Source organism: Gymnodraco acuticeps, unplaced genomic scaffold (genome assembly GCF_902827175.1).
Source record: "Gymnodraco acuticeps unplaced genomic scaffold, fGymAcu1.1, whole genome shotgun sequence".
In the NCBI taxonomy this organism is placed as follows: domain Eukaryota; kingdom Metazoa; phylum Chordata; class Actinopteri; order Perciformes; family Bathydraconidae; genus Gymnodraco; species Gymnodraco acuticeps.
This window is the reverse complement of record NW_022991632.1, coordinates 1,109,623-1,133,326: the sequence shown is the minus strand read 5'-3', so window position 1 is coordinate 1,133,326 and position 23,704 is coordinate 1,109,623. Positions and strand designations below refer to the sequence as shown.

General features: G+C 40.4%; 1 protein-coding gene across 2 annotated transcripts in view; it reads left to right on the top strand.

Annotated features, from left to right (window-relative positions):
* kif5ab (kinesin family member 5A, b) overlaps window positions 1-23,704 on the top strand; it is an 82,324-nt gene that overhangs the window by 27,562 nt on the left and 31,058 nt on the right. For both annotated transcript variants that reach the window (XM_034198390.1, XM_034198389.1), the window contains exons 2-11: window positions 6,382-6,469; window positions 13,512-13,585; window positions 13,897-14,001; window positions 14,411-14,459; window positions 16,066-16,121; window positions 16,833-16,920; window positions 17,158-17,282; window positions 18,784-18,888; window positions 19,825-19,973; window positions 21,139-21,287. In XM_034198390.1, the coding sequence (XP_034054281.1) occupies window positions 6,382-6,469; window positions 13,512-13,585; window positions 13,897-14,001; window positions 14,411-14,459; window positions 16,066-16,121; window positions 16,833-16,920; window positions 17,158-17,282; window positions 18,784-18,888; window positions 19,825-19,973; window positions 21,139-21,287 (988 nt within the window). The remainder of the gene's footprint in view (window positions 1-6,381; window positions 6,470-13,511; window positions 13,586-13,896; window positions 14,002-14,410; window positions 14,460-16,065; window positions 16,122-16,832; window positions 16,921-17,157; window positions 17,283-18,783; window positions 18,889-19,824; window positions 19,974-21,138; window positions 21,288-23,704) is intronic.

Sequence of the window (23,704 nt, the reverse complement as noted above, 5' to 3'; positions counted from 1 at the left end):
TAAATGAGTATGGTATCTATGTTGTTGATCTGTAATATTACAGTGTTACGTTGATTTGTTTGTCCTTCTCGGACCATGCACTACGCATTTCAGTGGTTTTGTGTTAGAAAAGAAATCAACCAATCAGATCTTGTTCTGGGTCTCTGGGTAGAATATCCTTCAACCAAGGTATTCTACATCCTTGATCGAATGCCCTGGCCGTTGCACTGAATGAGAGCGTACGTTTGGACTGACAGTTTGATCAACCAATCATATATTGATTTGTAACCAATGGGCGTATTCTTTCAGAGTTCCCCTCGGTTCCAGGGTATTCTAGAAGGCCCGCTAGTTAACTGGCTCGAGACAGAGGATAGATGAATGCAACGAAGCAATTCATGCCGTTTTATTTTTTTTAACGTTGAAATGGCAAGTGCAACAGGTGAAGATGAAGTTGTTGCGGAATTGTTGTGAGTACCCTTTTCAAGACGGCAATTCAGTGAAAAGACGGACATTATAACAGTGGGGGGGGGGGGGGGGGCTGGCGGGGGGTGTGTGTGTGTGTATACAGAAGGTCCAGTTGTGATAGACACGGTTCGCCACTGTTTTACAGTGATATCTGCACTACTCATCGACTAAAAAACACCAGATTATCCTTGTTAATTACACAACATTGATTGGTTTAAATTGTGTGCAATGCTTTTGTATTTTTCCCCTTCGATTCGGAGAAACAAATATTTTTTCGGAGTAAAGGATGGCAGAAGACACTACACTACCCAGAATCCCCAGCTATCGTTTGGACTACACCATGTGCTCTGTTTGACGTCACGTAATCTTCAAATTTCTCCCTGCAGAAAAAAAAAACATGGCCGAACTTCGTTTTATTCTCGGTGGAAAATGCCTATTTTAAAGTTAGTTTGGCCATTAAAATGCGTTTTGATGTCATTTGATGCGAGAAATATCAGTTGTTATTTCAGATTATGTGTGCAGTGGATGTACATGATCTTTAGTTTGCTAGTTATTACGAAGATTACTTCAGGAAATTGCGTCCATAACGTTTTCATTGTTACCAAGGTGGTTGCTAGGGACGCTGCTATCGATATTATTTCTGTTATGTTGTGTAACTGTTTAATGGTGTTATCTTTATTGCTACCCCCCTTCCCCGTCAGTGTATAGTGTTGGTCCACAGCGCAAACATATTAGTTTAACAAAATCCGCATCTAAAGATAGCCTACGTTATTTTCCCCTGTGCAATTCCAGTCTCACATCTCAGAGCACATCGTCATTAACAAATACCGGAAACAGACCGAAAACATTTTTTTTTAAAAATACTTTATTCCGAGTGTGCTTGCTTTTCTCTTTGGAAGTCATCACATAACGGCATTGTAATACACGGTTCGGCTGCATTAAATATTACATATCTGCCGTAGTTCTGTATTTATAGAGCCCTGATGAGAAGACTTCTAGACAAACATGAGGAACTGAAAACGTGACGTGGATCATAAATATATCAGCCATTAAACAACATCTTACATTTCTTTTCACACAATACGTCTCCTTGCAGTATCAACACTAATTCGGCTGACTTTTATATTTGATCCAATTGGTAGATAGGCTGTATTTACACCATAAAGGTGCACAGCTGATATAAAGGGACACCTAGTGGTTAAAGCATGTTATTGAATTTCATTATTTTTATTATTAGATATTAATAGGATCCCTATGAAGTATATTCATTACTCGTTATTCTCTACTAATAGTTAATTAAAGACTGTATATAATGACTATTTTGCACATCCCTTTCAAGATTTCAAGATTTTCTAAGGTTTATTGACATATCATATAGGCCTACACAACTATGGTGTAGTTATGCATTGAATGAAAAACTTGGGTCGCAGGTTCCTCAATAGCACATTACAAGACATCTATCAATATTTGTGTATACCTCCAGCAATGTTAACTATGTTGAAGCACTTATTTTAACTGATATTATACATAATGTATTATACTCTTATAAGATGTATGTAGATATTTCATCTCCGGCCTTGTCAGGTATTGAACAATCAATAAATAAAGAACACAGAATTGTTGAATATAAAACACAGAATTTGTGTGATTATACTAAATGATTTACAAATAAACACCACTGCATATTTAACTGGTACACATGCTGATGTAACGCAAATGTTCCAACTTGAGATCAATAAAGTATATCTTATCTTAAGCTGATCGATGGCTACTGCCATATTTGCAAAATGTGCCTCTGAACCTTGACAAGTGCATGTTTCAGGCTTATCAATTAATGTAATGTAATGTTATCAATTAACAACAGGGGTCACAAACATAAGACCAGCTGTTAAATAAAGCTCTTCTGACCTTAGCTGGCATGTGTGTATATATATGAATGCTGCCCATTATGGGCACAAGCAATTTTCACACATTTATTAATTATATGTTTTAAATGTGAGTGTTTCCTATCCCCTAAACCTCCATGGATGTACACAGTTTAATACTGGCAACTTCTTATTATGGGAAATACGAAAACGTCTTTTAAAACTACAACTCCCAGTAGAGACGTGCCATAGATAAAGAACATGTTGCGAAACAGAATAGCCAGCATGTGTAGTTCTGGGGACGGGGTGGGGGAGGGGGGGACGCGGTGGACCCGTTCAAATCCAGTTATGGACAGTCTGCCGTGGTTCCATCCCATTTCAAGTGCTGTTCGAGGCTCGGCGTAACCCTCGGAGCACACTCTCCAATCACAGAGCTTGAGGACTATCACAGGGTTTGTCAAACAGAGCACATGGTGTAGTCCAAACGATAGCTGGGGATTCTGGGTAGTGTAGTGTCTTCTGCCATCCTTTACTCCGAAAAAATATTTGTTTCTCCGAATCGAAGGGGAAAAATACAAAAGCATTGCACACAATTTAAACCAATCAATGTTGTGTAATTAACAAGGATAATCTGGTGTTTTTTAGTCGATGAGTAGTGCAGATATCACTGTAAAATCAATCGACAGTAAGGGGAATACTTACTTCCGGGTGTACAATTCTCCGTTATCCAATGAGAATGGACGCTCACATTGCCTTTAAGGGCAGTCGACACAAACGAATGCCGTGCTTCCATGAGCGTCCATAGAAGCATATGGACATCCCGGAAAGCTGAAAATGGACGCTAAGGGCCCCCCCTTGCGTTGAAAATGGACGCTAAGGGCCCCCCCTTGCGTTGGAAAAAGCCGACAGGGGACTTGACATAACGTCAACATAGGCCGACCTGGGAGTGAGGATGTGTTGACCAGGCTGCATGTTAAACCATGGCAACACTAAAAGGGATTATGACTTTCGGTCCATAACGGTAGCCTGCCCATATCCACTTTTCATATATTTAAACATATGAAATGCATATAACACGACTACATTTACATGCACACTAATATTCCACTAAAATTTCAGATTTGATATCATGGGTCATATGGCATATTTGGAAATAGGCCTTATTCCGAACGTAACATTTTCCGACTAAGACATGTGATAACAATTGTTGTTCTTGTTTAAGGAGCCTTATTTGGAACATTTCAACATGTAAACAGTGCATTCTGAATAATTGACCTAATGGGGTTTTCACTCCAGTTGACACACAGCCATTTGCCTATTTACGGCCAACGTTTGCATGCCTGGGTGGAGCACAGAAAAGTAACATTTTGTTTGTAAAAATGTTAAATACAAAATGTTTTATTCTTGTGTGACTTACTAGTCAACAAATCATTGTTACTCCCTTGGTTGTGTTGTTACTGCTGTAAAATATTGACTTTACTATTTTCATTATTTATCATCACCTCCCATTATTGATTTTTGATCATATACTGTAAACAATAAACACTTTACTGCCACATATTAGCCGCTTATAGTGCAAAGCCTTGTACATAAATGTAAGGATACATGCACAATGTTAAAATGGCATGTAGAAACCCAACATAATATCTATGTGCTTGTGAAATAAGAGAGCAACACAGTGAATTGTGATTTACACAACAAAAGAGCCAATTCTTAAAAGCCAACGAATGTATTATTTAAGCCACTTAGATTTGTGTGCGTTGGGATTTTGTGTCAAGCTTGTTGTTGAATGTGTCATTTAAAAGGCTCAGAAGCAGCGGGGCAATAGCCTATGTAATACTTTGAGGTGCGGGGGATTATTGATGTATTTTATCCCAGACTGCTGGTGCAGACATAATCACAGTTTTTAAATTAGCATGGGAGTTTGAGAGTGTATTAAAACCAGTCAAAAATGCTTATTTCTATGAATGTGCAACGTGTGGCATGTTGAAACGGGTCTCAATTTCATTCTCTTTTCAAAACGGTTTTAATGCTTGCCTTTCTTCCTATGATATCAATACATTTCCATATTTAAACCATAGAAGCAATAACAATGTGTTTCCTTGTAGGGACATTATCCCCTCTTGCTTTGAACAGGAGCATGAATAGAACAAGACTCATGGATTTAATGACGTGCTTATGTAACATGGCGCTCCCACTTCCTGCTCCCTATACAACCCTCAAGACAATAAGGAAAGAACAGCCTATACTAGGGATGGTTTGCGGCCAAAGTAAATCCTGGCCATTAGACAGTACATCCAGATTACATAAGAGACCTTTGCAGATCTCTCAAAGGGTGCGTCATCTTCTGCCTGACACAGCCTTTCTGCAGGCTTGAAGGAAAGTTCAGACACCCGAGTATGTATGTATATATATATATATATATATATATATATATATATATATATATATATATAGTATATGGTCAAGAAGACCAAAGATGAGTTCCATGTCTGGTTGCATTAGATTGCCTACACACAGTCAGAGCTGGTTGATGTCGCCAGGGAAAGTTTGGGGCTCTCTGCTGGAACTGCTACCCCCCGCGACCCGACCACGGATAAGCGGGAGAAGATGGATGGATGGATGGACACACAAACAAACATTTATTTAATCTGCTTCCATGGTGATTTTGACCCATAATGCCTTAGTTACATGTTAGATCCTCAAATAAAGCGTTGCATAGACAGCTCTTGATTTTAAACCAAACATTATTTTAAGGTTGTATCAGATTACAAGTATTTTTTAATTAATATGTGAATTTAAAAAAAAGTATATAACATAAACATCTACATTTAACATTTCCATGAAACATGTTTTGAAGACTGTTTTATAAATAAGAAAAAGAAAAGACACAATACAAATGTTTTTCCTCATCAAAGTCAGCATACCTTACATACAGTAAGTATAGTTTGTTCGTCATGCGACCAACGCATCACAAAGAGCATACTATAATAAAACCTGAGTGAAAAATAGCTGTGAAGGTAAGACAGCCTTCTACTGTGTTTCTTCTTCTCTCAGTGGATGTCTGCAGGTTTGTGGGTGGTCTAGGCTGTCTTGTACAATTGCACACACTGCTAGAGGAACATTGTATATGCATCCCTACACCCACCACACACACAAACTGCTATCAGGCATGTTTTAATAACAAGACTAGACTGCCTTCAGTTTCTATCTTTTTCACATACTGTGTTACCTCATATGTGGTGTCTGTAAAATATGGAAAGTGGCTTTTCAGTGGAATAATGCTAGTTGGATAATTAACTGGCTGAATGGCAACCCATGTCTGTGTCTGTGGGAAATTGGCAGTTTGACTTGTAGCTGATGGACGTCTGATTGGCTGTCTTGTTTCTCACTAAGGCTGCTTTTCCGTCTGGTTAACCGACCCACTGATTCAGTATAAAAAAACCTCTTTATAATATATATTTTTGTACTGTTTTAAGTACAGTCTTTCTTCCATGCCATTACTGCTTTCAGGTCATCTACTTTCTTCTGCTCTCTCTGGATTTGCAGTCCCCTGCTCTACTCCTCCACAACATCTCTCCTCTCCACTCCATCACTTTACTCTCCAAGTCCTTGAACGCTGCCTCTAATGGCTTCACCTCACATGTGATCTCTTTCTCTGTCTCTCTTGGGGTTGCACAGCCTTTTACCTAAGGCTTAACAGTGCACTCATACAAAGCATCCTCTGCAGTAGCACAGAATGTACACAAATAAAATACATAGTGACAAACACAGAAAGCATAGTATTCAAAGGAGACATACTGGCCTCAAACTGTGATATATGCACTGCTATTCAGGAGAGATGGACTCAGCGTCCATAAAGCATGTTTATGAATTAAATATGGATGTAGCACTTTTTTTACAGTCTTTTAATGATAAACATTATGTGTGAAGTCTCTCTCACATTCCCTGCTCTGCTTCACAAACTTCCAAGGAAGGGAGTCACAGGGGATGATGAAGTGTTGGCACAAATCAGAATCTCCAATCTGTCTGTGTTGTGGTGTGGCTGACTGTGTGTGTTTGTACTTCACAGGGGAAGTCATACGTGTTTGACCAGGTGTTTCCTACGAACACCACCCAGATACAGGTCTACAACACCTGCGCCAAGCAGATTGTCAAAGGTGAGTCATGTACTGTTTGCCTTTTCTTTTAAACCCGAGACATGTGAGTGACAGAAAAGCTGAGGGAGAGAGTCAATACTCTTTCAATCTCAATATCCTTCGGTTCACCTTTACGGCTTTGTCTACACACTGACTGAATGCATTCAAAGCTGCTTAAAAGCAGAGAGAAAAGCAATTTCCATAACATGATGTGACCACACGACTTTCAGGTGTGAGCATCAACATGCACACATTAACAAGATGCATACTAATCAAAGCAAAGCGGGACTGGTGTATCCGAAGGCCCCTAGATCAAACGAAGCCAGAGGAGAATCGAATCTTCTTTCCTTCGCCCCTCCCTCTGTCTGCCTCTCCCCCTCAGGTCTCCTTTTTGTGCCAACATCAAAGTGAGTGTGAAACTTCACTAGCCCTTCTGTAGATGGAGCATGGAGCAAAGAGATTGATTTGCTAGGAAAGATTACTTAGACCGAGGAAGGACGGTATAACACGGTGGGATGAATTGTAGGGCAGGGTTGGAAAAATCCAAGGTTAGGGATTTGGCAAAATAAAGGAATGAGATCTGAAGTGAGATTTGAAATCTGTCGGAGGATAAGGGTTAAACAGCGAGGCCAGAGACATTTTTATATTGACTTTTTTTGTCCTTTTTGGTCTTTCTGGTTGTCAGTTCCTCTACATTTTGCTGCATCTTTTTAATGCTTTTTCATCTTTCTCTTATATTTATGCACTCTTTCATCTCCCTCTCTTCTTCTTCTGTGTTTCTCTTTTTGGTGGTCTCAGCTGTTAAGCGATCTCATCTCTGTCTGTCTTCATTTCCAGACAGATTCTTTATTCTTTGTTCTATTATGTGTCATGCAGTTTTTCGGTCCCACCATGACCTGTGCGTGCGTAGGAAGAGACGTTGCTGAGCTGCGAGCTGCACGAGTAAAGGAATCACAGAACGAGAGGGGAGCCTCATTGTTTCAGATCAGAGCCTGAGAGATTTGTGGTCAGCTTACCTGAGGCACCTGGCCTTTTGGGGCGAACATTTTTTCTATATCACTGTTATATATCACGGTTTATTAGCTCAAATGTTGAGGTGTTGTTTCACTTTGGCTTCCATCACTGTTGTGCACCGACATAAATGCTAAGAGAGGTTCATTTTCATGTTTTTTTTGTCACTCACTATTTATCTCTCATTCCAGGGTTGCGTTCCGATAATCCAAAAATCAGCTCCTAAATTCTGACCCTGTCTCCTATTCCTTGACCTCTGAGTGAAACGTCACGGGGTTAAGGGATAGTGGATAGGAGAATTCAAAAGGACTTAGGAGAAGAGACCGCGGTACTTTAGAGAATCCGAATGCACTTTCACTATCCGACTGTTTATGATGCGCCAGCGGACGTCATGAATGTGCGTCTGCTGCTGTGGGGAAACTATGGAAACTACAGTTGTCTATACAGCGGACTACAACATGGATGTTTAATAAGAACGAGGGACTACTGTAAACTCATCTAGAGACTCTGCACCGTGCTCTGATGCTGTTGCTTTATGCTTTATGAACGTGGACAACAGAGAAACATATTCTCCATGACCAAAGTTGGAATTGAAATAAAAAAGGAAAGTGAAACTTATGCTCGCACCCTCTCCCTCCGGTCCACATTAATACAAATGATCCCAATACGTATGATTGTTTGAAAATATCTTAAAATAAATACAAATGTATTTATTATAAACATTAGTCCTTAACATCTATCACTGTGTATATCACCATTCAAACATCTTGAGTTGAACAAACCCCACACAGCTCAGTGAAGACTGTGAAATGTTGACTTTATTTGATCATTTCAGTAAAAACTAACGTTCATATTTCTCTTTTTGATTATAATACTGATGAACGTTCAAAACAAAGCACTTTGGCAAGTTACCACATACGTTTTAAAATGCTTAATAAGCACCGTAACTTTCATGATATAATTTCTCCGTCATAATCGTTGACTGTTGTGTGACGGCAAATGCTGCGGCTGCAAGGCATTGTGGGGCAGCATTTTCTCCTCTCCTTTCGGTAAGGGAGGTCCAGTGGTTCCTAAGCTAAAGGAGGTTATAAAGGAAGTTTGAAACCTCCTTTCCTTTCATTTAGAGAATTGGAACGGCACTTATCATGGCTGCCACTGACGTACTTCCGGGTCATTTCACTTGGTTAGGAAGGTTCCTAAGCTAAATGGACTATTGGAACGCAACCCAGGCTTCCTGATTGTCCACCCCTTGTGTGTCTCCTGTGCTCATCAGCACCAGCCTGATTGTTTTCACCTGTGTCTTGTTGTCATGTGTTTAAATTCCCCAGTCTCCCAGTGTTCATTGTCAGTTTGTCTTGTCTCATGCCAAAGTCAGGGCTATGCTCTCTATGTTATCTAGAAAAGTTTTGTTCCTCACAACGTGAGCGATTTCTTTTGTTCTCATTTTGTCATCTCATCTGAGATTAGATAGTGATCATTTTTTTGGAAAAATAAAGTATCTTACAAATACTTTACCTCTGTCTACTCTCCCGGGTCGTGCAATTGGGTCCTATATCCTGAGTGTCTGAGTTCTTAACAATCATGGAGGGAGAATAACATCTTGGTTGGTACTATACTAGGTGCCTCCTGGAGAATTAAACGTTGCAGGTATGATGTAGGGCTGCACGATTTGGGGAAATAATCTAATTGCGATTTTTCTGACAGATATTGCGATTGCGATTCGATTTGCGATATTTGTTTTTAAGCGACCCAACGGAAGTTTAAAATGCGGCCATATCTCCGGTTAGGAAGGTCGCATCAACATGCTCCCGTCTCTAGCACCCCCGCAGCCCGAGCTACGAGTGAAAGAACTAAACTTACATGAAACTTCCGTTGGGTTGCTTTAAAGTCAAGCTTCAGTTTAAGATTCACCCTGTAATAGATGTAAAGCATGTGATGGAGCATTACCAGGGGCGGACTGGGGGGAAAAAGTGGCCCGGGGATTAATTGACAGACAAGCCCACTTAATGCAACGCATGTATCGGCCGGCCGGCGACGAAAGTATGTTACTTAACAAAAAACCCTATGCATTTCATGTTATTTTGGACCATTATTCATATAGTAATCACATTACCTGAGCAGCCCTTGAGTTGCCTAGAGCAAAAATAGTTACGGCATATATTTATTGATTCTAATGTTAACAGATCATTGATGCAATAACATTTTGACCCAATTTGCCTGACTTGACGCATGGAATAAAACATGGCGTAGGAAGCATCCTCAATGTGGGTGAGACAATTTAACAGGGGGTGTGGGCAGGTGGTGGACCTCACCTCCTCTAGGGGGGTCAGGGGGCATGCTCCCCCGGGAAGATTTTTTTTTAAATGTTGAAGTTAAAAGCATCAATCTGGTGCACTTTGAGAGCAAAATTAGGGACTAAATCTATGGATACATCTCTCAACACCCATATTTCATGTTCTTCTTGAGCAGGGGAACTTGCGGGCGCTGCAGGGTTTGATCCATTATGGTGTAGTGTGTTACCAATAGTTTTCTTGGGTCTGTGGTCCCAGCTGCCTTGAGATCATTAACAAGTTCCTCCCTTGTAGTTCTTGGCTGATACCTCACCTTTCTCATGATCCTCAATAGCCCAAGGGGCGAGATCTTGTGTGGATTCCCAGAGCGACGGTGATTGATTTTTTTCCCTTCCATTTCCGAATAATCACACCAACAGTTGTCACCTTCTCCCCAAGCTGCTTGCTGATGGTTTTGTAGCCAATCCCAGCCAAGTGCAGGTCTACAATCTTGTCCCTGAGGTACTTAGACAGTTCTTTAGTCTTGCCCATGGTGGAGAGGTTGGAATCTGATTGATTGATTCTGTGGACTGGTGTCTTTTATATAGGTAACAAGTTGATACGAGGGGTACTTTCCTAAAGGAAATGAACTTATGTAACCGGTCTGTGGGAGCCAGAATCCGTGTGGGATCAAATACTTATTTCCCACAGTTAAATAATTTGGTATCTTTTATATAATGTAATTTTCTGGATTTTCTTTTTGATATTCCTACTCTCACTGTTAAAATAAACCTACCATTATAATTATAGACTGTTCATTTCTTTGTAAGTGGGTGAATTTACAAAATCGGCAAGGGATCAAATACTTATTTCCTCCACTGTAGGTGTCATACCCGTCCTGCCCGAGTTTCTCAATCTGGTTCAGAGTGTCAATGACTGCTGCATCGGCAAGATCTCTAGTATTCAGTACAAGAAGATATTCACTGCTTATTTCACAGAATGGATTGCCCATGTCTTATATATAGCACCAATTAGTGCTTTAACATCTTGTGCAAATGCCATTTGCGCATGTTTGGTCTGCTCATGGTGCTGGGTGTCAGTCTTCTTGCTCTTCTCAGTGGAGGCCTCAAACTCCCCAACCACACGTGCCATCTCGGGGCCAGACACCATCCAGCGTCGCAGAGCTGCAGGGTTCTCTGTCAGGCCTACAGCACCACCATCACCTTTCACAGAGGCATTGTTCTGCTCGTGGGCCTGGTCAATGACAATGACAATAGCAGAGAAGCTGTGTGTCGTCTTCTTCACAGCAAAGTTTCCTTTCAGAAACTGCCCATGGACATCAGGATGGTTATCTTTTAGCACAATCATGTCACGTAAGTGGACTGGTGTCCATCCGGCATAGAGATGGATACCAGTCCCAGAGAAAGGAACCAAGGCACACTCTTGGTCAAGGCATTTATGTAGAGTAGGAAGTCGGCCTCTCTTATTGATCGCACATAGATCATCAACTCTATTTCCAGCTGCAGGATGATAGACCAGAAGTGGAACTGGGAACACAACACTGCTCTTCTCCACCCGCTACCCCTCCAGGAGGTCACCTTGAGTACTGCCATCTCAATGTGAAACCCAACAAACATCACAATAAAATGATCTTCACTGTGAGTTGCTGGCCAGCTCCACTGGATTTGTTTAGCCACAGCGTATAGAGGTTGATCCAGAGTGATCTGACCAGGATTCAGAATCTCTAATGCCTGCCTTACCTCATCGATGGAATGACGAATCATGGCCACATATTTGGCCTGTTCGTAGAAGAGGGGAAGTAGAGAAGTGAGTGTGACACTGCTCTCTGGTATTGTATGACCGTACTAGCAGCCAGGAGTCAGTCAATCCCCAGGTGACTGGGGGTGGAAGAGGAAGGCCACAGCTGGATGGGAAGTTTACTGGACCACATTACCAAGCCTGTTGTGAACTCCTCTGCTGTGGATGCAAAAAGGGGTGCAGTGGACAATGCAAATGTGTCAAGGCAGCAATTCAGTGCAGTGCCCTTTGCCATTGTGGTGGACTGTGTTTTCAGAACTAACTCTGCATTTAGTTGAAAACCTGTAATATTACATATATATTATGTAACATGTATTATTACTTCACCATAATAAATATGTTAATGTTTTACTGTGTATTTTGTTCCCTGAATACCAGATACATATAGTTAGCTACATTCTAGCATGTTGTAAATAGTACCAATGCACTCCCCATCCTTGAAAATGTAGGATTAGCCACCAGAATCAAGTTCCTAGGTGGTCTAGATCCTAAACTACTGGTAAAATAACAACCAATGGACAAATTTGCGATGGCCCTATAGCCAAAAATCTTCCTTAGGGCATGCTCTAACAGTGTGCCAAATGTCATGCTTTTATCATCAAAAGCACAATTCTTTCAGATATTTCACATATCTGCTGGACTATATGAAACAGAACTGTAAACAGATTTACTTTTTCTTTCAACATTTATTTGAACAGCAAGTGGAGGCAAAAGTGACTGCACCCAACACAATAAACCTGCTAGCTAACTAGCCTAAACTCAGGAACAGAATGTGGGCAACACGTTCTTCTCCACAGCCGCGCGACCTCTGAGTCAGACGTCACTTCCCCCTTTTCTATCCTACGGGTACAGCCACTCCCCCTGAACCCCGTTTCCCTGCCACCCCCCCCCCCCCCCCCTATGCAAGCCCCTCCCTCTGAACCCAGGGCTCGCTACAATACTGTATACACAATACAAAAACGCCTTTACGCTTTGGAGCTTGTTTATCCATCTGTAGGCAACTGCCAGCTAGGTCTCTCAGTCACTCATGTGTGAAAGTGAAACTGATAGATAGAACATAGGTAGCCTATCAAAACGGCCCAGCCCAGTGGGGTGTGGGCCACACCCCTCCAGGTAGTGGCTGGAACACTTACAAATGTAGGCCGGTAGGATTTAGGTAAGCAAAAAAAAAGAAAAAGGGAGTGGCCGGAACATTTACAAATGTGGGCCAGAAGGATTTTGGCAAAAAAAAAATAATATTTATTTAAATGTAAAACATTTTTTTGTTTAAACTGATTTATCGTTCAGCCCTAGTATGATGTTGTTTATTGTGCGCAGCCACTGAGGTCGTTCAGCAACAAACCAAACCTAAATGCTGCGTACACCTCTCAGTGCACACAGTCTTTATGTGGCTCAGTCTGACCTGTCTTTGGGGGCCAAACATATTTGTTAGATTTATTTTAGTTTGGCACTCTTATACCAATACTCTTTTCCACTGTAGGCATGGTACTGTATGATGTGAAAATGTTACATCCTTGACAAAATAACTTTGACTTGCATGAAATGATCCTGATAATCAGAAGTTTAAAACTCTTAAAATGGCAATAATATCATAAAATTGCTTTACCTTACATATAGTAAGGAAACAGGTAATTATATTTGTCTGTATAACAGACACACATCATTAAATGTATATATATTTATTTTCGAGCAGTCTTTAATGAGGTTATCATACTGTACATAATGAGGTCTCTGCATTGGCAAAGGTTACATAAATAAAAAATAGCAACATTGTGTGAGTTTCTTAATCATGCTCTATTTTCCACTTCTTTACCATAATATCGATCCAGACAGCTTTTTTAAAGTTACTCATGTGAGGATGTTCAAGATTATCCCAATTATGTAAATTCATCACAACTACTTTGCACCATCCCTTATTTCTAAAATGTTGTTCTTGTTTTTTGTGTGATCTTTTCTCATTATAGATGTTTTGGGTGGATACAATGGGACTATATTTGCCTATGGGCAGACGTCCTCTGGAAAAACACACACCATGGAGGTACAGCATCACTAAATTATTCAAAAGGCACACACAGGCACACACACATTTGTATTTTATATTCTCCCATGCTCTCCTCTGACAGTACATCTCCCTCCATAACTGTCACTGCTCACTATCTCTCTTTCCCAGCCTTTGGTGGGAACTAACCTCCTTAACAACTCCCTCTGGGCAATAACCCTGTTCTTTTTAAAGTCAAAGCGTCTCTGCTCTTCTTTATTTTACTTTTCTCTTCACTGTATTCATCCCAGTGTCTGCATTTATCCTTCTTTTTATTCACATATACTGTTATCGACTCTTTCTTCTCGTAGGGGAACCTTCATGATCCCCAGGGAATGGGAATCATCCCCCGGATCGCAGAGGACATTTTTGAACATATATTTGCTATGGATGAGAACCTAGAATTTCACATAAAGGTTGGTTTGAATTTCCATGTGTGTGCACGTTTGTTCATGCGTACAGTAGATTGCACACTTGTCTCCCAGGGATGAACATGCTCTATTTTACTCTGTGATACCTAGGGAATACAGCCTGTGTCTCTGAGATAATCCTCACATGGATTGCCGTGTGGAAACCGCCACGCATCAATACATCATGATGTATAAACCTTGAAAATGCTTCTACATGTGTTGTGCTGTTTCCCCTTTATGCAACAGTCTTAGAGGATAATACAGCTGCACCCACTGGAATACAGATTACTGCAACATCATTTTGCATATTTTCACAATGATCCTCCCTCACTTCCTTTCTCTGAGAATCTCTTTTTTCTGTTCCTCCTCTTTATTCCATAGATCACCTGCTTAATGTTTTTTTGCTTTGTTTTAGGTCTCCTATTTCGAGATCTATATGGATAAGATACGAGACCTGCTGGATGGTGTGTTCATGCATCAAACACTTCCTAGTGAAAACACATCACACATTTATTAACACTGTACAGTTCCCTTGCGATACACAGTGGGAAATGTAAACATGTAAGCCACACCTTGGTGCATAATAATAATATTTTCATTAAGGGTGTAATGTCTTTGGGGGAGTGGGGGACATTTCACTTTTGAAATCATGTTTTTCCACTTACTATCTTGCTGCCAAAATCCTAATGAGAAAAGAGAGGAGAGAAAAAACAGCCATGCTGCCAGTGTTTGACTGTAGAGGTTACATCCTGTCTGACCTGCCTTATTAATGGAGGGTGTTTGGGCTCTCAGCCTGAGAGGAACACTTCAGACAAAACTCAGGCCTGATAATAGTGCCTAAAACTTATAGCGACACAAACCAAGGACATTTATTCACAGCTACTGCAACATTGTGCAAGAAATAAGCTAAGCACAACAAAGAGAGCTAAGCTTGGAGCGTTCGACAAAAAAAACAAATAGGTTAACTGCAGTAACACATAACATACTGAGTCTATATCATTATGAATGTATTGTGTTATGGGTGTGCGTTTAAAGAAAACAGTAGATTGATATTTTATGAAATATAGTTATTCAATTTATTTTTTGAATGATTTTTGATGCTGCTGCGCTGTCATATATTCTTTTAAATATAACCAGGCAGGCAGCAGGTGATTAGCTTGCTTTTTTAATAAATAAAAAATAAGCTCTCATTGACCATTAATCAGAACAAAGGGAGCAAGCTTGGAGCGTTCGACTCAAAAAAAGCAAATAGGTTACAGTAACACATAACAAACTGAGTCTATATCGTTATGAATTTATTATGGAAAGCACATTTTCTTTAATGTATCCCTGCTTTTTCTTATACTTTTTTGCTTCAAATAATAGAAACAGGGTGGGGGGTTTAGTTATTACACACGAAAGCAGCACAAGATTGAAGTTCATAGTCCTATCACGAGGTGTAACCAGTGTGAAATGATGGAGAGGCCTGGACAGGGAGCTGTAGGCAGCATCCTTGTGATTACATCTTTAATCGAGCCAGAGACAGTGGCAAAAGCCGCCATTTGTATGCAGGGAAGCTCACAGTAGCTGAGGAACATACAGCTATGAACATCAAAACAGAAGAAAACAAGTGAGATGAAGCGAGAACAACACCCTGTGGAGGTTTTCCCAAGAGGAGAAAGTGGCTGTAGTGCGATAAAACACAATGACACGGACACTCACAAGCACACAGTCTCCAGGGGAAAAACGGTCTCCAAAATCAAGGGAAAGTTAAAAAATCAACAACATTATATGACTTTTAAAATGTGAGATGATTAATGCAGACACTCAGGCAATAGTGTTTTTTTCATTTTATTAGCTGACATTAGCAGAGTCATCTTCTTAACCTCTCAACGACGAGAAAAGTTCAGTTCCATAAATATCGTTCATAGATGGAGTGACATGTTTTTTTCATGCAGCATTAGCACAGTCTGACTCACTAAGAGAACATAGTCAGGTCTACATTCACATGCAGATGCTTATTTGCTCTCACATGTACACACGCAGATAATGCTTTGGGTAACACAATGACCTCTTTTTATCAAATCCTAGTGACCAAAACCAACTTGTCGGTGCATGAAGACAAACACAGAGTTCCTTACGTGAAGGTGAGTCAGCAGCCGTTTGACATGATTCAGTTTGAGTTTTCTCCTTTTACTGTGTATTTATAGTTTATGTTTAAAGGAAACAGTAGTTTGACATTTTCGGAAATACAGTTATTCACCTTCTGTTGGAAAGTAAAATGATTTTTGATACTGCTTTCATATATTCTTTTAAATATAACCAAGAAGGCAGCGGCCGATTAGCTTGCTTTAGCTTAAGGGTTTTGTCAAGATTAGCCAACCAGCACTTTTAAAGAAAATGTAACATATTATATCTTGGATTTGTTTAATCTATGCAAACTCATGTTGAAATTAGGTAATGACTTGAGACAATTATTGGACTAGTAACTCCCTTTCACTTGTTTCCATGGTTGCATGTGTTTAATTCCATAATTCCACATTTTTGATTTTGTGTGTTTAAAACAAACAAATATAATATGCTGGTAGGTTGGATTTGTTAAAAATTACTTCAGTCTCCAGAAAGCAAATGTGCACATTTCCCAAAATGACAAAACAGTGCTATACATTTCAAAGTTATAGATTTGAAGTAAAGTTAATGTCAAACCATTTTCATGTTCGTGTGTCTGTGTTTATATATTGTGCAAATTAAAATGATTTCATCAGCAGATGCAGTATTTTTGTTGGTACATGTGCTGTATGAGTGTATGGTTATTTTTATAGCACATATAAATGTTTGCACGTCTTCTCTTCACTAAGGGCTGCACGGAGCGCTTTGTGACGAGTCCCGAGGAAGTGATGGATGTGATAGATGAAGGGAAGGCCAGCCGTCACGTTGCTGTCACCAGTGAGTCACGCTGTTGATCTTCTTTATGTCCTGACACTCACTCTGTCAGACGTTTTGTGTGAGATTTATTTTTCACAGTGAAAGTATGAAAACTTCAAGGTGCAAAGGTGAGAAAAGCATGATGAGGTGCAAAAGGAACATCTACTGTAACAACTCTGTCGATGGGAAGTGATGAATTGAATGACGTTCAATATAAAGAGTGTGATTTAAAGCCTCTCCTTCCTTTTTACACTTTAGACATGAATGAGCACAGTTCCCGCAGTCACAGCATCTTCCTGATAAACATCAAACAAGAAAACGTGGAGACAGAGCAGAAGCTGTGTGGGAAGCTGTACCTGGTGGACCTCGCTGGGAGTGAGAAGGTAGGACAAATGGGGATTCCTTTCTGAAACATTAAAAGTAGGGCTTATCACGGCAAACAATTCTCAACATTCACCGTCAGCAGGATTTTTGCAACACTGGGACCAGAAGCCTTTTCTCACAAAACGTGTTTTTCAGACATCAAAGAGTCAGATAAACAATGCAGTAAAGCTCTGAACTTTAAAGCATTTTAAAGCACTCACTTTATAGCACTGCACTTTGTTTTTATTGAAGTCTACATTAAAAAGAATCTGCCTGAGAGGGTTTAGTCCGTCGCTGATGCAATATCAGGGTTAGTGTGTGTTCATTTTAAGCAATGCAATCAGTTTAGCTGATAGAGACAAAAACTTTGTTCTTCTTTGAAATGATAAACTCTGCTTTTATTGGTTCAGAAAAGCTTTAAAGGAGGTTTTTCGGCCGAGACAGAAGTCAAATTGAGAGGAGCCACCAACAACTAAGTGTGTGCTTGTTCCAAGGCCTTTTAGATGAAATCACTGCACCATCCATAAATCCCTTTATCTCCATGACATTCTCTTAAAAACGGATTAAAACCATTTAAAGACAGGGCAGAACATGACCCTTGACACCTAGCTGTAGTCTACTGTTGATGCAAGAACTGGGTGCACTTAGAGGAGAAGATCTGGATAGATGCTGACAGCAGCTGTTTGGAGTTAATAAGTGCTGGTGCTGCATCCGTAAGTTGTTTTGGTCATCCCTGGAGGTGAAGGAGGAAATGGTTGAGCTCCAATAACTTCTAAGACTCAGACAAAATATTATTGACTGAACAGGAAGCTGGTACATGCTTCACAGAAGGCTAACATAGCATATACTTTGCTCTCTTCTATAATTAAGCTCCTCATTATCTCGCCATAAATAATTGTATCCCATGACGATTATAACACGGCGTGACTTTCCTATTTCAGTATTTTTGGCATAAACCTTCTAAAAGCTTCTCATGCTATTTTAACAATTGACAATAGAATGGATGAATGCTTCCTTTTACAGGTCTTTCATTTGCATCATTCTGTTTTCCCCAAAAAGACAAATGTAATTTAAATGACTTAATATCGGGAACATGGTTAAAAGTTTTGAGACAGTTGTTCAAGTTTACTTAAGTGTGTATGCTTGCGTAACATTTCACATGCATGCTCAGCTGAACTGCTGTGTATTGATTAAAGGCTTCCTTTGGTTCAGCTGGCAATTCATCATAATTGAGTAACTGGTAGTGTACCAGCTGATCACTGTCTGCTTTTCACTGTAATTTGTACTTAATTGCATTTCCCCTTAAACAAGTACCAGATTTTCCCTGCAATAAGTTCTAATGACAAAGTTATTTCCTGGAAACTTGCGAATTCTGTTTTTTATTCCAGGAAATTAAAAGTGACTGCAAGACTTTGGAAATAAAACATTACATACAAATAAACGTGGTTTTCCCATTGACATTTGTATGCTGATTAAGTACTTACTTACCTAACTCCTCCTGTGTGTGTGTATCTGTGTCAGGTCAGTAAGACAGGTGCAGAGGGAGCAGTGCTGGATGAGGCCAAGAACATCAACAGGTCTCTGTCGGCGCTGGGGAACGTCATCTCAGCCTTGGCCGAGGGAACGGTACAGTGGAGACACTTTTTATATTATTATCTTTTCTATCAGGCTGCTAAAGAATTGTAGCTGCCTATGACTTGTCTAATTCATTGTTTGTGTTTCGCTTAACATAATTTTTCTTAAATTGAATCTTACCTTAAGGAATTAGATTGGAACATTATAAATGTGTTCAAGGTCGATCCCAGGCAAATTACACACAGTAAATAAGACAAGTGTCCCTAGGAGAGTAAATGATACCGCTTTCAGAATTTCTTCTCATGCGAATGTCACAAAATATCAAACTGTTCCTTTTATCATATTATATTTGTCATAACAACAATCTTTTTTTATAATGTTAACACTACCATCTTTGTCATGTGAAGATGTTGTAGAAAACAAGAATTAAAAAAAATATTGACAATAGAGGTAAAATACATTTATAGTAATAGTGGTTCTGCAGAATCTTATAATAATAACACTCTTGTCTTCCATTATCAATAACACTGTTACTGCTTGTAACTTATTTCCACATGTCACCTTACTCAACTCGAAAATTCACACAGTCTTTCCTGCCAACTCTACAGTCCATCATAGTAATACAAAATATGCTGTTATTATATAACTCAGGACGCTCAGGTATCCCTATAATCCTGATGGATTGGTTTATAGACTGTAAACACCTCAAAAACACTTCATAAATCTACTGGTATTCATTCTTTATTCATGGGTGAGGACATAAATGTATTTTTGAAGGCAATACAAAGGAAGGGAACAATGTGAATGAATCAGAAAATGGAGAGAAATCTCTTCTTTCTTTGTTCTCCACTGATGCTCACCACACACGTTTTTTGTTTTTGAGAAGAAAACATCTGCAAGATGTAACAGCATTTCAGGATGTCCTCCAGAGGCTTTTAATCCTATTCTACCTGTCTGTTCTTTCTTCCTCTCGTTGTGTCTTTGTAGAAATCTCACGTGCCGTACCGTGATAGCAAAATGACTCGCATCTTACAGGACTCACTGGGCGGGAACTGTCGCACCACCATGTTCATCTGTTGCTCTCCGTCCAGCTACAATGATGTGGAGACCAAATCCACCCTGATGTTCGGCCAACGGTAACGAGCTTTCTGCTATGTAGCGCTGTGCTGCTGCACTGTGCATCTCTGTCTCGCTCAGCTGCAGCTGTTGGAATGTTTTTCAGCTGAAATGTGTTCAACTCTGATATGCTATTCGTGTGGTTTCTGATCGTGCTGGGAATGCTTAAAGATATTTATTTAGTCAACTTAAGGGCAAGATGCTTTCACAGAAGCAAAGATTTGTTTTGCTTGTCAACGCTCCGCTCCTATTGCTCACAATCAACACAAAAAAATCAGATAGAAAGATTGTGAAAAAAGCATCCTTACCCATCTCCATTCTCAACAAGAGTGTTGGTTGAAATTAATAATGTATGATGGAGCAGATATCTCCCTCTGCCAGCCACAGTAGCTTTTAACACCGCAATTAATCTCTTTCTCAAAATCAATATGACACCAAAAATATGATGACGTGATATTAAATATATTAAATGTCATGACATATGACAAATATTTGTCAAACTTTCCCGTTATCAACGTAGCAAGTGTATTATTTGAGATAAAGGTCCACAAATATACAGGTTTGTGTAGCCACCAACATTGACTTTATGATCACCTGATGATTGATTATCAGCATTGCACTACCCAAATACATTTCTGATGCAATGACACAACTTGAGATAAGGCTGTTTGTTGTGCTAATCGAAGGGAATAAATGAATGGAGGACCACAGTGTTTTTTCACTGAAGTGTGAAATGAAGTGATAGCCAATGATGTGAGTTTCACAGCCGAGTGCTGTGGCTGTAGCATCATGAATGTTTAACTCTGTGATGCCATCTTCATGCGTCACGTTTGAGAAATAATTTATGCTCACATACTGTACTCTCTCCTCTTATGAAATGTATGTTGCTATATTTTGATGTGTTTTAAGAGGTCTGAAGGGCTTTTACAGTTTGGATTCCTGCCTCCCTCTCCTTACATGTACCATCAAACACTGTTGGCTGAAACCCAATTTGCATACCAATTAATGAGATGCGAGCCCATTTTCATTGAGCAGCCAGGGCTGAAATTCGCTTGTTGACAGTTTCTCTGTTCTCTCACACTTTCCTTTCTCCCTTTTTCTATGTGGTGCTCACACCCTGTTCCTCTCACGCTGTTACCTTCCTTCACTCTCTGCTGGTGTTTCTCCCTGCATCCCTCCAATTAGAGCCAAGACCATCAGAAATACTGTATCTGTGAACCTTGAGCTCACAGCAGAGCAGTGGAAGAAGAAGTACGAAAAGGAAAAGGAGAAGAACAGGTTATTGAAGGAGACTGTTCAGAGACTGGAGACTGAGCTGAACTGCTGGAAGAACGGTAATACTGGCACTGAAATCACGCGTGCAGCTCACTAACACATGAAATATCTAAGTCTTCTGCCACCAAAGGACTGTGAAATGTGTTGCCCAGACATGTTGGCCATTAACAGCGCATTCATTTCTTACTGTCATATTAATAACAAGTTTATATTTTTAGACACAAAAGCAGGGTAGCGGTTGGTCAGCCTATCAGGGTTGAAATAACACAACCACTATTTAATGGATTCCCATAAAAGTTGTTACACATAGGATGTTTGGAATAACTTATTTCACTCACGAGAGGTTATGGTTAAGAGCTTTTTTATAACAAATTCAATGTGATAGTAAAGCCTTGACAGAAAGGCTTCGACTCATACGGATGGATTTGTAATCTAGGGGTGCCTGGCCATAGTGGCAGCAAGATAAATCCACCCCAAGGAGTCTGATCCCTGCAGGTGGTTGCTGATGATCCTGCTGAGAGTGGTAGGCTGATAACATGATACAACTGATTACTGTGTGGGGATGGGGGGATGAAGGGGCTCCGGTAACAGCAGCATGAACATACTAAAGGTGCCTAGGAATCTTGATTTAAAAAGAGACAGCAGCAAACAGAGAGGCTAACGGCTGATATCCAGTTTGGAGAACCGAACATTGGCAGCAGGAATTTACGAGTTGGCATGTGAGAGGAATGAATGCCAGGATATTGGTGAAATAAAATAGTGGCACCCGGGCCTTAATTTAAACGAGCACCATCTGCAGATGTTTTCATTTTGTCAAAATTAGATTAAATGAGATTGGATTCAACTTTATTGTCATTACACATAACACAATGAAATCAAGTTTGCATCCAACCAAAAAGAGCATAGAGAAGATGCTCTTTTTGTTTGCAACTCGATTTTGACAGGAAAGCAACTGGAGACTTCTAGAATTGTGTGAGTAACATTCTGTTTTTAGACTTCTCTGTTTCAGTGTGTGTACTCTGTATCAATGCTCTGTAGTTGATCTGACTGAAATTGTGATTTCAAATCTCAAAACCGCTACAGTATCTGTCAGGCAGAAACTTGGGAACAAGTAATTTGACTGAAACCTTAAAACTGAACTAACTGACTGCTAGGGTTAACTTTGATTTAAACATTTGTAGAATACTAAGAGCTTTATTGAGTAGGTGTAACTGTATTAAGGGTTAAACTTTATAACTTTTAATGTAATTGACTTAAAAGACAATAACAAGTCAGGAGGAAGCCAGTCTAGATTTCCTTTTGAGGGCCACCAGCTGCAGAGAGTTAACCAATTAAAGGGACGTGGCCATTTTAGGTAGCACTTTCCTGGAGCGTCAGCTTCAGCGTCAGACAGAGTCACGAGGGAGGCAAATCCTACTTTGAGTGAGCTAAGTATCGCTGGTGTTTTATTTTATTTGGTTGTTTAGCCCCTCATGCTATAATCATGTGCATTTTCTCCATTCCTGTTTATGTGTCTTCTCGCAATTATCACTGGCCCCATGTATCTTGTAATCGATATAGCCGACCTGCTCTCGTCTATCCCACATGCTCCACTGAGATCCAACATCTAGTTTCAGGCGGCTTGTGGAACTGCCAGTCAGCTGTTCCTAAGGCTGACTTCATCTCTGGCTACACTTCCCTGCAGTCTCTGGATTTCCTTGCTCTCACTGAGACGTGGATTACTCCATCCAACACATCCACCCCAGCAGCTCTCTCCACAGCATATTCCTTCTCCCATACACCCAGACCCACTGGCAGAGGAGGTGGCACTGGTCTCCTGCTCTCTCCCAAATGGAGCTTTTCCCTCTTCAAGCTACCTAACTTCACTCCTTCCACCTTTGAATTCCATGCCGTCACAGTAACCCATCCTATACAATTAACCATTGTTGTTCTCTACCGTCCACCAGGCGCCTTGGGGGACTACTTGGAGGACTTCTTGGAGGAATTAGATCATCTCCTCTCACACATCCCTGAAACTGGTCCTCCCGCTGTACTTCTCGGAGACTTCAACCTCCAGACAGGGAAGATAGACGAACTAACATCTCTGTTAACCGCCTTTGCTTTCTCACTGTCTCCGTCCCCACCAACTCATAAGGCTGGCAATGTCCTTGATCTCATATTCTCAAGGAACTGCGCTACTTCTAACCTCTCTGTAAACCCGCTCCACACATCCGATCACTTCTTCATTTCATTCTCTCTACCCCTTTCCAAACATAACAAACTAATCTCTTCTCATCCTGCACCTGTCCGCCGTAACCTTCGTTCCCTCTCCCCCTCTACCTTTGCCTCATCGGTGCTCTCAGCCCTCCCTTCCTCTGACTCGTTCCAATTGCTGCCTCCAAACTCTGCTGCAGAAACTCTCCTCTCTACTCTCTCATCCTCTCTGGACTCTCTCTGTCCTCTCACATCTCGGCAGGCTCGTCAGTCCCCTCCTGCT